Raw genomic sequence first — 13,539 nt, 5'->3', positions numbered from 1 at the left:
TGATTGGAAAAACATTGGCTGGTCTAATGAAACAACATGAAAGCATGGATCAACAGGATAATGGACTGTGTCACAAAACTAAAATAATCTTAAGCTGGTTTCTTGCACGTGACAATGAGTTCACTGTACTCAAACGGCCTCCACAGTCAGCAGGTCTTAACACAAGAGAGCACCTTTGGGATGTGGTACAGTGGGAGATTTGCATCATGGAAATCTGCAGCAACTGTGTGATGTTGACTTATTTTAAAACATTTCCAGAAAATTGTTGAATCTATGCCATGAAGATGCCGGCAGCTGTCAGGACACCAGCAAAACAAAAACTAGAAACAAACCAGTAAGGAGGATGAGGAGAGAGCAACCGTCTGTGTCCACCAGCTTGAACTTTGAGGGTTGTGGTGTTGCCTCTCCAGTGCACCTGTTGTCCACTTAGGTTGGCACCAAAGCAGGTGTTGCAGGTGTAGTTCCAGCTAAGACAACTCTTTTAAGTATGAATAACTGTATGTCAATCAAAACTTCCCGTAATCGTTTGCACAGACCATAGTCGGGCCTCTTCATGAATAAAACCTAAAATCCTTTCTCTGTGTAAAGATTTTATGCAGGTTGTTTTAAACTGAAACTGAAGGCAAAAAAAAATCAACCTCTCAATAAAAACAAGCACAAATGAAAGAAAGGAAACAGTGCAGAAAAAGGTTTAATCTTCAAAACGTGTTTGTTCACATTTGCCAACATTTAAATTGTCCTGTTTTGATTCAAGCTGCAAATCTAAGTCCAGTATGCAGTACATATAGAAAGATTAATATGTTAAAGACTGCATAGATATCGTTAAAATGCATAAATCAATTGAGCTATGTAATTCAAAAAATCAAGGATAGAAAGACATTTATTTAAAATCACATTATTTTGCAGAATTATGGCCTCTGGAAGCAAAGCTGCTCTTTTAAGTAAAGAGCAGCTTTGTTTTAGTAGTCTGAATTAGTAGTCTGTTTTCATCGCTGCTGCCTCTTCACTTCATGGACGTCTCACAGCCCGTACTTGCTGATGACTTCTTTAGCCTTTGTGACATAGGCCGACATGGCGTCATCCTTGGACATTCCTGAAAGAGTTCAAATTACGAGTGATTTGGACTTAAATAATAATGTCTTAAAGGAGTTTTCTCCTATTTGTATACATGCTTACATAGCCTTTCTCCCATATAGCACTGAAAAGTTGGTTAAACTATGGGAGAGATTCTCATGATGAAGATGCTTAGATAAGATCAGGTCTGTTTATTGGTAATAAATCTAAAAAAAACCTAAAAAGCTTCCTTTTATGAGCTCAACAGGTTCTGATGGCGACCGTGGCTCAGGGGGTTGGGAAGCGTATCTGTAACCGGAAGGTCGCCGGTTCGATCCCCGGGCTCTGTCCTGGTCGTTGTGTCCTTGGGCAAGACACTTTACCCTACTTGCCTACTGGTGTTGGCCAGAGGGGCTGATGGCGCGATATGGCAGCCTCGCTTCTGTCAGTCTGCCCCAGGGTAGCTGTGGCTACACCTGTAGCTGCCTTCACCAGTGTGTGAATGTGAGAGTGAATGAATAGTGGTATTGTAAAGCGCTTTGGGTGCCTTGAAAAGCGCTATATCAATCCATTATTATTATTATGATAAATCACCACCATGGAAGCTGGCATCTGGGTTGTGTTTTTGTTACGGTAATGTGTAAGTAAAGATATAAAACTTTAAAAAACTGGATTTTTAAAAATCTGTGTGTATATGCGTGCAGTGTTTTTGGGATCATTATCATGCTGCCAGATTATAAACTGTGTCATGAATACTTCTGTTAAAAAACTGTGTTATCTTTGGCTTTTTTCATAGCTTCAGCAAAAGACATGTGAACAAATGATGCGTTTGTGCAACAGGCTGCTAGTAACAAAGGGCCTAAAGATAAAGATTAAAAATGGTACTTTGATCAGTTGTCTCTCGATCGTTTCTCGAGTTAGGTAACTTTTTATTCCTTGAATGATTCAGTGCTAAATTGCTTAACAAATAAAACAGTTCCTCTGAAAATGGTCAGGTACAAGGACTGGACTGAAAATGAGTTAAAGGAGCAAACAATGTCCAAAGGCAAACTTTGAAAGACCTTCAGAAAGCCTGGAGAGCTATTGCTCAAGATCATTTACATGGTCTGAGTCATTGGAAGAAAAATACAAAGAAATGAGTGGAGCTCAACACCACCCTTTGACTCTTTGCACAAGTGTGATGTCACTAAAAATGAACCTATTACAACAAAAAACCCAACAAAATCTGCGTGTAGTCACCTTTTTCTCAAGTACTCAACACTAAACACAGACTTGCAGAAACAGCTCGTGTGCAGCTAAATCATGTTAACCTGCAAATGCCTTAACTCAACATTTTTTTAGGGTAATTTTACTTTAAAAAATACATTTTTAAAAAATCAATGAATAAGTGAGTAAAATTAAAACGTTCGTGTGATGTTGGATGAAACTAAGTGGTGAAAATATTTGGATGTTTTGACAATGACTAACTTCTAATTTCCTAAAAGTTACCTCCTGTGAGTCTTAGTTGACACTGAACACACCTCATTTGGAGCAGATTCCTCCATGTTTGCAGAGGAGCAAAACTCAGTTGAACTCATGCTCTATAAACATGTTTTACAAAATTCATTCTCATGACTTACACGTGTGGACTCAGCAGGTTTTGAGTACTAAATAGACAGGCAACAAGGAGGTGGAGCCCCTCCAGTCTGCATGCGTCCTTGCATCCAGTGGAGTGTAAATGTGTGTGTGTGGCTCGTAGTGTAAAAGAACCAATTCCTTTACCTTATTTTGTACAGACAAATACCAAAAACTGTTCCAGCTGCAAACTTGGCAAAAAATATCTGTCTCATATATCCTTGTATGATCTATAACCTGCTAATGAATCACTTTCCCAGCACCTTCAGTTAAAGTGTTTAGTTCTCGTGGACAAATGTAACAATCACAAGCTTTCCTAACTCGTTACCTTTCCTCGACTCCCAGGCGTCCCACTTGGCCTTTCCTTTTAGGTCCAGCATTCCCGGTCTCTCTACAGTTGTGAAAGCACACAGAGAGAAGGAAAAAAAATCTGAACTTAATGAACTCTTTATGGGAGTGAATCAGTTTCTCTGTATCGGTTCCTACCAGTGTTAATGTCTCCAACAACCGCCTGTTTATAAAGGCCATACAGGAACAGCAGCTCCTCGTCTGTGGGCTTGGCCTTCACCTTCTTCACATCCTCTGCTGCCTTGTCAAATTCTGCCTGCAGGTGACATGAACACTCTTTATGTTTGCCATTAATTATTCAGAAAACATAAGCAGTGTGTCTGCGATGGGAAAACACTGGACTGGAGGCTTTCTTCTCTTTGCAATAAAGTCCAGCAGGAATGTAAAGTAATTACATCGAATACGAGAGTGTGCATATTAATGAGTTACAAGCACTGAATAAGAAATGTGAGTGTGGTATTCTAGGCACGGGGCAGTCCTGGGAAACTGATTGTTGCACAAGCTGGAGATAAACAATGGGCTTTTATATGAGACCAGAGCCTGTGTGCCTACTCAAATAATCTGCTTTTCAAAGGATCTGGGACACAGCAGAACTGATAATTATAGACCACAGGAACCATTTTTAATATGCGCAAAGACCTAAATACCTTTTAACTCTTTACTGAGGTGCGGCTGAAATATATAATGATCCAGCTCTGAATGCTGACCATTGGTCAAAAAGCGGATGTTTGCATATAGATCCAGTTTACCTCCGCATGTTCTCATAGAGACAAACTCTGAATCTAGTGAATTTTCATCATGTTTTCATATTTTCTGCTTCTAAGCAGCACATCTTTAAATTCTAAGAGCAGCATCAGGACCACTGAGCCGAGAGCATTAACGCGTTTAGGCACGACTTTCCTTCATCCACGCCGTCAAAGATGGATGACTTCATACGGCCAGAAGATGGCATGCGCTGTTCGGTTCATCGCGATAATGTAGCATCTAATAAATAATAATAACAATAATAAAAGAGCAAAGAAACGCAGGATTTTACCTGGAGGGTCATCTTGGTAAAGGTAAAGGTTGGGAGCGCAGATGAATGTCCTGCTCTGAAGGGTTTTAAGCAGCAGTAATTGCAGCACAGCTGATCGATGCACTATTGAGAGCCAAGCAGAGGCTTGCAGGGGGAGGGAGCAGACAGCTGCGGAGGTGCTGATTGGCTGCCTGTCACCCTCACTCACAGCGACACGCACACGCACACAGACTTTAATAAAGTGGGGCGATATGGTGGACTATGGCACCTAGTCCACTGACTACGTCGATTTTATGACGTGTCATTTGCAACAGTGTAATAAATTTAGGGAGATATAATCATATCAGTTCAGCAGGATTAATACAACCTCTACCACAATATGCTTCCTACACAGAACTCCATGTAAAAATATTTTTTTTAAAAATCTGCCCAAAATTTCATTACATGTGAATGTGTATTATTATTATTTGAATTTGATTTTTTTGTTCCACAAGTACAATGTGAAATGTTTCAATTATTGGAGTCTGCTCAAATGAAATTTACTTGGTTCGTGCACATTCAGTTTATACGAAACACATTTCCCTTAACGATGAAGTATTTGAATAAATAAACCTTTTATTTTATATGTTTCATTTTATTCATATTATTGCTTGGTGTAAAAAATCACTTTTGAGTGCATTTAAACCAATTGATTAATTGGTTTAGAAAAGCCTACTTTCTATTTCCTGTGCTCGTGCACTTTTACTCCAGCGGATTCATGAAGGAGACTTCATGCACTTTTCCCTACATCAAACACTACAGTGTCAGATAACAGTGTTCGCCGCCTCAAACTCCACCTTCACTGCCTTCGCTGACTCTTTGATGATTTGACTGTCGTGTCGCCCTTTCGCCGCTGTTCGGCGCTGTGGGGCTTTTTAAATAAAGTTATTTAAATTGAAACAAAATGGCAGCGCCCTGTGTGTCTCTCATGCAGCTGTGCTGAAGCTGTAAAGAAGACGAGGAGAAATGCGTTACCTGCTTTAACTACAGGTAACGGCGGCTGTGTTTGTTTTTAACACTCGCAGAAGCGAAAAGTTTTTTATTAGAGCCGAAGAAGATCCGAAATTTAACGACATTTCCATGTGGGTTAAAGAAATGCGAAATTAAAAACGTTACTAACCGTATTAGTGTATAATGGCGTTGTTTGTTTGTTTAGTCTGACTTATGGATAAAAAAAAATTAACAAATGTGCTCTTGTTTTTTCTATTTTATTCACTCATCTTAAAATGTACTTTATTCCTCTTAGTCGTGTTTACTCTTTACTGCTTTTACTTTTTTACCTTTTAAACAAACAAGAAAATAAAAAAGATTTCGGTATGCGTTTTTTATATGTGAGTAAGCTGTTTAACTCATCTTTGGCATTTCTGTGCTTTAATTTAACATCAATAATTATTTACATTTACTGGCCAGTTCATACATCTTCCTTGTGCTGGGTTGGACCCCCATTTGCCTTAAGAACTGCTTTATTTCTTCATGAAAGATTCTTGGGGGATCAACATGTGACCCATGTTGACATGACAGCATTACATTTGTGGCTGCACATACACGATGTGACTCTCCTGTTCCACCAGATCATAAAGGTGCTCTCTCTGAGATCTGGTGATTGTGGAGGTTAAGTACAGGGAACTCATCTGATTGCCTTCATTACCAGTCAGGTGAACGGGTGTACTTAATAAAGTATCCAGTGATTGGTTGCCAGACTCTAAAGCAGTTTTTCTCTCTTTTGTTACAGTGTCGGTTGTTTTATGCTCCAAACAGTCATGGCAGCTCCCGGAAAGCCGACTAAAAAGGAAATCAAAAAGCAGACTCCAGCCAAGACCTCCTTCACTTCACCCTTTGCCTCAAAATGGAGCCCGCTCCCCCAAGAGGACATGCACTTCATCCTGAAAACTCTGAAGGATAAGTTGATCTCAATGGGTCTGGAGAAAAAAGAAGTGAAAGTGTTTCGCCCATGGAGGAAAAAGAAAGGCAAAAAACCTGATGTCGCACCACAACCTGTTCCCCAGGTGAGCGATTCCTCCAAAAACGGCTGGACAGATGTGGCAGCCAGACGGCAGCTGGCCATCGGCATCAACGAGGTGACCAAGGCTCTGGAGAGAAACGAACTCAGACTGCTGCTCGTGTGCAAGTCTGTCAAACCGAAACACATGACTAATCACCTGATCGCTCTGAGCACCACCAGAGGAGTGCCGGCCTGCCAGGTGCCTCGCCTGAGCCAGAGTGTGTCGGAGCCGCTGGGGCTGAAAAGCGTGCTCGCCCTCGGGTTCAGACGGTGCTCCTCTAGTGATGATGGGGTGTTTACCGACACTGTCGATGCCATTAAGCCCAGAGTGCCTACATTGGACATGGCATGGCTGCAAGGTGCTAAGCCTGAAGAACCTGTTGCCATGGAGGAGGAGGAAGGTGGTGAAAGAAGGGGACAAAAAAGGAAACTGGAAAGTGAATCTGAGGAGGTGTCAGAGTCTCCCTCCTGCACTCTGCAGCCGCTCCAGGTGAAGAGAATCGTTGCTAACCCTGCAAAGAAAAAGAAAGGGAAGCCGAAGAAAAAGCTGTAAAGTGAAAGAGAAACTTTAAAGACTGTTTAGCTCAGGAGTTTCCAGTGTTGTTTATTTTTTGGTTTTTGAACAGTGCTTGCAGCCTCAGTCTGGACATTACTTATGTGAATAGTTTATATAAAGAATTTCTGGAAGCGTAAAGAGAAAAAAAAGGTTTATGGGAACAAGGTTTAGACTTTTCTGCCAAGTATTTTTTATCTGGGGAACCCTCAGACCTTCAGGTTTGCATTCATTGTTTCAGCAGATTAGTAGCATTGCATTTGGTTTCATGCATATTTATACAATTGAATATGGTCTGACTGAAGTTTGAATTTCAATTTGTCCACAATTAAAGCTGGTCTGCACACATTGTTTTTTATAAAGGCAATTACGTTTTTCCTGGTATTTTGATAGTGCTGTTTGTTTTAAATGGAGCTTGTAATATTTGACCCTCAAATGAAATATATTTCCTCTATATCATAGAGAGGGCTGCCTTTACACCACCACCATCTTGGAGCTGTTCTGCTGGATTACTCGGGTACTAAGTAGAAAGTAGTAGTACATTCATGTTGAAATGTAAGCAGAAGTTTTAGCCCTCATAGGCAAAAATGAGCCAACTTAACTTCCACACAAGGTGCACCTTATCTGATAGAATAGGAAGCATCAATTACATAGTAGCTATTCCCATAATTAAGACATCAACTATGAGTGTTCACAAAATGTCCTTACCCATTTTTCATGCGTGCCATGTTGTCTGCACAGCCGACAGTTCAATAAACCCTGTGTTGATTACAGATTGTGGTTATGTCCTGAAACAAATGGCAGTTGCATTAGATAACTACAGAGCACTTTATGAGCCAACCTGCTTCTTTAATGAGAATTATGGCTCATTAAAGAAGCAGAAGCTCATCAGTGTTCACTGACAGTATTCTCATTAAAGGTATTGCATGACTCAGTGTCTTTCGAACCTCTATGTCCTGTGGATGTCAAATGATATAAATGGTCTAAACATACAACGTATGTTGGCGGCGACGTGGATGATGTGGATGTGCCCGCCCACTGCTGCGGCGGCTAAAGACACACGACATACAAAAGCAACATGGACACATGGGAGACGAGAAACAGAACCATGAATACTATTAAATCAAAGGACACAAATTAAACCAGATTCACACAGTCCAAAAGATAAACCCTGGATCACTTGACCAAGGGCCATGACACTATCACACAAAATTTAAAGCTGTTCTTTTAAGTAAATAAACGAAGCAGTAGGGAAATTTAATATTTGTTTTTTTTTTATTTTTGATTTGCAGCTAAATACACCTTTTTTTTTAAATTTTTTTTATTTGCAGCTTTTTGTGCTCCCTATCAAGTGAACCCCTCACCTGAAATAATTTAAATAAAATGACATTTTAAAGTATAAACCCCAACAATCAAATGATCCCCTATGAACAAGCACTGGGCAACGGTGGCCAGGAAAAACTCCCTTTCACAGGAAGAAACCTGAGGCAGAACCAGGTTCAAGAAGGGGCAGTCATCTGCCGCGACTGGTTGGGGGGTGAGGGGCAAAATAAAACTTAAAGGAGAGCACTGCATAGTTATCGGAGGTTGGTGTAGTTGGTGGACCGTGGTTGGAAAGCAGGGGAGGTGGACGCACCTGAGCGCCAATCTGCAATCATGCCTTGCTGGTTTAAAGGCTGAACTAGGTCCTGCTGTGTTGTTGTTGTTACTGTGTGTGGCTGTGAGCTGCAGCCATCTGTAGTGGTAAACCTGTAGTAATAAAAGTAGATGATGAAAAACACGAGTATACGGTCAGGTCTGTCGTGCGTCTTTCACAAGATTATAAACAGGGGTGCACATAAGTGGTCCGCAGGTGCGCATCAGTTATAAACACAATGCCACAGGGAGCAGCTGGGTCATTCACGTCAGGTGGACATCTTTGAGAAGACCCAGAAAGCTGCAGGAACAATAAGGGCCGCTGTGGCAAGACCTAAACCTACTTTAAGTAGGCATTTGGCACCACGATGCCACATACCAGTACCCTGAACCTCATCCTGAGGTGGTTGAGCAACAGGAGTCTCAAGTCCCTCAGGTTCAGCAGCATTTTTGGTTTTTGAAAACTGTAATTCTTCCACTTGACACTGAATAGTTTTCAAAGCTTTCTCGAGATCTGCATTCCGTTTCTTTAGTTCATTTCTCTCGCTTTCAGCCTTGGACAGCTGAACAACAATGGTGTTGTTCTGTTCAAGGAGAAACTCTTGCGTTTCCTCAAGTTCATGCACATTTTGCTCAAGTGCTCCAATCTGCAGTGTTAGCTTTACGGGCACCCCCTCTATCTCGCTTATGCGAATTTTCTTTTTGGGCTCCATGCCCTGGACTATTCCTCTCTCCCCTGAGTTGGACGGTCCTTCCTCTCTCGTTTCTCTGTGAGACACTGAATTGCTGGACGGTTCCTGTGACATTTCTATAAAAGTTTCGCAAAAAACAAAACAAAACCGCTAACTGAATAATTTAAGTGTTAAACTGTTCTCTTTCCCAAGGATTCCTGGCTTGCGAAAACAACTAGGTGTTTCTTGAAATGCCGAGTTAAAGAAACTGGGGTCTATTTATAGATTTTTCTGGCAGCGACCGTGACGTCAGCCATGACGTCAGCTCTCTTCGATCCTTTGATTCGATCAAAGGAGGACTAAGCCAACTAACCAACCGTCCTCGGTTTTACTATATTCCGACAGAGGATCCATGTGTGTGACGTCATTCATCCCCGAACTGCTTTGCACTGTAAAAAATCAAACTTGCAATTGTTGAGCTTACAGTCATTTCTTTCACAATTCAACAATAAAAGTTGAGTTGCCCCATAAACTCAAATACATTAAGGGTTTCAACTAATCCTTTAACGTTTTAGAGCAAAAGTTGGTCCCAGATGAAATTTATTGCTGGCAAAATGAATGAATTCAAGTTTTACATGATTTGAAGCATTTGGCGCCTTTCTGTACCTGAGCACGCATGCGCATCTCATATTTTTGGATACTACGGGGTCTACTTTGCGCTTTTGCAAGGACTGAAAGCCACCTGGCCGTCTGCCTTAATGAGAACCTGAGGCTTTTTATACCAGGAGCTGGATAGATCGTTCATCTCAACTTTCTAAAGGCAATTAATGTTTCTTTTATTATATCAGACAGTATATGTTTGAACAGTCTCAATTTGTATTTTAGAAATATCACAACTGAAGTGCTTTGTATTTTTCTGAAACATAGCATAGCATTACTTTCTAGGCTAAGAAGCCTTGTGGCTCATGGGTATGTGTTTACTATATCATTTAAGATTCCATGTCACAAACTACATGCCATGTCACAAAACAATGAAAATCCGACGCTACTAAAGAGGCGAGCTCATATCTGACAAGCCTCCGCGACACCCCCTATGTGTATTTCATGAAGTGCAGTCTGTGGCCGCCATACCACCTAACGAAACAAAATAGGCTGTCTCGCTCATGACCAACGGCTGCAACCCCCCCCCCCCCCCCCCCGCTGCTATTTAAAAATAAAATTCGGGGGCGCCCGCTGCCATGTCGTCTAATTTGTTCGAATCGCTGTTAGCCAATAAAATGTATGCTTTAGTTTCTGTGTGAACGGGGTGGTGGAGTCCTCACGGCCAGCGAGCTCCACCAAACACACAAACAGGAGGGAGAGGGAGATCAGAGAAGCAGCTACAGAGCAGTAAATATTAAATACGAACTACTAGAGTCTGCAAGAGTCATATCAAACAGGCTTTAAATAACTTAAAAAACACAGATGCATTAGAACTATGCATCCAGTAATGAAGCTGGAACAAAACAGATGAACAAGTGATTAGGACTGGGCGACATGTAGAGTTTCTAAATATTTTTATACGAGATATGAGATGTAATAATATCGTTTATATCGATGTAGTCTATGTTACATTATAATTATACTTGTGGAGCCGCAAGTTTGCCTCTCTTTCGTCCACTTTTGTCTCTACGCAACGTTACTCCACCTCGGCTCTCTCCTTCACTGAACACAACTCCCCCTCCCCCATCGCTTCATCTGCAGGCAACAAGATGGACACGGCAGCTATCAAAGAGGATCTGGTCGGTAAAAAGAAAACATTTGAAGATTACTATTTTAGTGCTGTCAGCGTAAAGTTAATGCCGTAACTGCATTAATGGGGCAAATCTCCGTTAACTAGTTACCGCGGATCACCGCGTGCGTGGAGCTGGGCGGCTCTAACGAGCTAACCGGGCTAACGCCTTGACGCACGGCCTAAAATCCTTTCGTTTCCTCAAAAATAGACAGTGCGCCTTATGTATGAATTCTGGTTGTGCTTACTGACCGCGAACCAATTTTATGTGGTACACAGCTTAAAAAAATCTGTCAAAAATGTTTTGGTACGACTTTGCTAAGCTATGAAGCTGCACTGCTTGATTGATTGTTGGATTATTACGGCTACCGAGGAGCCTCGCAGAGTGATACTCTGCTTCAACGTAATATTACCATATTATGTGTATAAGGACCATAAATGGCACCTGTAAGAGACATGGTTACAAAGAGGATTTCAAACTCCAGGCTGTCAGTCACGCAGTAGAACTTGGAAACAGAGCAGCTGCGAAATCTGTCTTTGTTATTATGCTCAGCATCTTTTAGTTTACATTTTGATCGCACAATTGTGAGCTTTTTGTTATGCACAAAACATTGTTTTGGTTTATTTATGGAGCATCATTAATAAATGCACTGATAATTTAAACAGATGCTTCAGGAGTTTTATCCCACTCATACTTTCAATTCAATGTTTGTTATTCTAAGTTGTAAAACCAATCACACACAATTATCCTTGGCATACATAATACATCCCAGTACACTGTTGGTGCATTCCATGTAGAATACAATCTGTTAATAATAAATTAAACATTTGATGTAATGTATATCTTGTAAATTATTTGTTTTACACTGTTTTACATGGCATTTTACGAGGCAGAATCAGCTCACTTTAGTCAAAACAATTAGGACAGGAGAAAAAAATTCTTAAGTAATGTCACGAAGCTGGTATTTTATTTTAAAACTAATTGCTATTTTTATTTATTTAGAGAATTAAAAGCCAACTCCAGACCACTACTTGTCCTGATTTGTGAGGGACTGACGAAGAGTTGGTAAGGAGAGGAATCAGAACAGGGGTGCCTCCCCCCGCCCCCAAACACATAATCAGGTAATGTAACTTTGGTAATTTGAGATTAATTTAGGTTTCTTTTGAATTGTTGACACTGTCCTCTCCTCTCTTCTCATTATAGTTTTTGTATGCAGTGCCAGTTCTGCTCTTTTGTCTGTTCAAGCCAAGAAGTACTCATCACCAGCTACGACATAGAAGAGGATTTCATTTGCCCTGTGTTTACAGTGACTGAGTCTGTTCGTTTAGGACACGAAGGGCATTGAAGTCTCACCTCAGCAGATCACACAACAGGGCTAAGAAAAGGCAGGCGATCTCAACATTTTTTTTTGTGTGTGTTTTTTGTGAATTTAAGGAAAACTGTTCACAGCATACATTTATTTCACATATTTTAAGGCACTTAAAAACCCATCAGACTGTATCCTGTCCTTTCCAAAAATGTGACTATGTTACCAACAATTTATCAACCTTTACGTCACACACAAGCAGAAAGATTACCAATGTCTTGAACATAAAATAGCTAGACTTTTTCTATGCATGCAAATAGGGCTGGGCCATATCATCCCGTTCACGGTAATACCGGTGTAATGTTGGGCAACGATAAGAAAATGAAATATCACGATAGAATATGGGTAAAACGCGCATGCGCAGTGCCTTTGTTTTCATACGCACATGGTGAAAAAGGCGACGGGGAATGAGAAGAGTGAAAGTGGATCGTTGAATGAAACGATGAACCAGAACTGGTTTGTAAAAATGCTGCAGCTTCAGTGGTGTGGAACTGGTTTAGCTTTCGTCCGTCAGATACACAACAAAGCACTATTTTTGGTAGAGCATGCTAGCGGGCCGTCGTTATTACCATGTTGTTTGGAAAATACGGCACACTTAAAATCAATCCTTTGATTTTTCTGAAAATCAACAGAGCCCCTTATAATCCCGTGTGCCTTATGTATGAATTCTGGTTGTTTACTGACCTCGAGACGAGTTTATGTACACGGCGCTCGAAAATCTGTCAAATGTTTTAGTACGACTTTGCTAAGCTACGAAGCCGCACCGCTTGATGGATTGTCGGAGCAGTACGGCTGTCATCCGCAGGGGATGATCTGATATCCTCGTGTCTGTGTGTTGTTCCCACATCATCATAATAAATGTTGTTCCAGGGTCAACATTGCAAGTGACCAATGACATTGTTGTGATGTCCCCCTTTTGTGTCTTTGAAAAATACTGCCTTAAAAAATCTACTTCACTTGCGAGAAGAGAAACCGCTTCTGTCCGCCCATTCAGGAACTTGAATTCTTTGCATTTCAGGATACTTTAATAAACGGTAAGCATTATACATATTGTCCTTACAGAGGCGGTTTCTCCTCTCGCAAGTGAAGTAGATTTTTTTGAAGGCGTTTGCTTTTTTTTTCGAGGTCGCGGATGACGTCAGGAGAAGGTGATTGGTCACTTGCAATGTTGAACCTGGAACAGCATTATTTATGATGACGAGGGAGGAGCCCGGCGGAGTGATACGTACGGTGCTTCAACATAATATTACCGTATTGTGTGTGTGTGTATATAACCTCTTTTTAAGTTTCGTGGCTGTTATACATGGTTAAGCTGAGGATATGTCGGCCAGTTTCCACTGGAAATGCCTTTTGGTTAAACTGTCAGCAAGGAATTTGCATTTGCACTGTTAAATTTTTATATATATATTAATGCAGATAAAAAAAAAAAACAGCTGCTTGTTTAAGTGAAAATACATTGATGTGTTTTTTT

At 40.9% G+C, this 13,539-nt stretch overlaps 2 protein-coding genes and 1 long non-coding RNA gene across 8 annotated transcripts; 2 read left to right on the top strand and 1 right to left on the bottom strand.

The window, feature by feature from the left end:
- Positions 1-673: 673 nt before the first annotated feature.
- acbd7 (acyl-CoA binding domain containing 7) lies at positions 674-4,225 on the bottom strand. Its single transcript, XM_082552706.1, has 4 exons — positions 4,052-4,225; positions 3,154-3,271; positions 2,996-3,058; positions 674-1,093 (listed from the first exon to the last, which is right to left on the bottom strand). The coding sequence occupies exons 1-4, from the start codon at positions 4,061-4,063 to the stop codon at positions 1,020-1,022; spliced, it is 267 nt and encodes an 88-aa protein (XP_082408832.1). The 5' UTR covers positions 4,064-4,225; the 3' UTR covers positions 674-1,019.
- Positions 4,226-4,924: 699 nt separating this feature from the next.
- Positions 4,925-7,397, top strand: rpp38 (ribonuclease P/MRP 38 subunit). Of its 4 annotated transcripts, XM_082550334.1 has the most exons (3): positions 4,925-5,136; positions 5,382-5,400; positions 5,802-7,397. In XM_082550334.1, the coding sequence occupies exon 3, from the start codon at positions 5,815-5,817 to the stop codon at positions 6,622-6,624; it is 810 nt and encodes a 269-aa protein (XP_082406460.1). In that variant the 5' UTR covers positions 4,925-5,136; positions 5,382-5,400; positions 5,802-5,814; the 3' UTR covers positions 6,625-7,397. The 4 variants fall into 4 exon arrangements, with proteins under 4 accessions (XP_082406460.1, XP_082406459.1, XP_082406458.1 ...); XM_082550333.1 differs by lacking the exon at positions 5,382-5,400 and having other exon boundaries at positions 4,925-5,151; XM_082550332.1 differs by lacking the exon at positions 5,382-5,400 and having other exon boundaries at positions 4,930-5,059.
- A 1,063-nt stretch (positions 7,398-8,460) lies between these two features.
- Positions 8,461-12,268, top strand: LOC309717641. Of its 3 annotated transcripts, XR_014279771.1 has the most exons (4): positions 10,167-10,319; positions 10,674-10,711; positions 11,705-11,823; positions 11,906-12,268. It is a non-coding gene; the product is annotated as an uncharacterized lncRNA (long non-coding RNA). The 3 variants fall into 3 exon arrangements; XR_014279770.1 differs by lacking the exons at positions 10,167-10,319; positions 10,674-10,711 and adding an exon at positions 8,461-9,750; XR_014279772.1 differs by having other exon boundaries at positions 10,170-10,711.
- Positions 12,269-13,539: the final 1,271 nt, after the last annotated feature.

Source organism: Aulonocara stuartgranti (genome assembly GCF_965226115.1).
Source record: "Aulonocara stuartgranti genome assembly, chromosome: 11".
In the NCBI taxonomy this organism is placed as follows: domain Eukaryota; kingdom Metazoa; phylum Chordata; class Actinopteri; order Cichliformes; family Cichlidae; genus Aulonocara; species Aulonocara stuartgranti.
The sequence above is the reverse complement of the archived record's forward strand: the minus strand, read 5'-3'. Positions and strand labels throughout refer to the sequence as shown.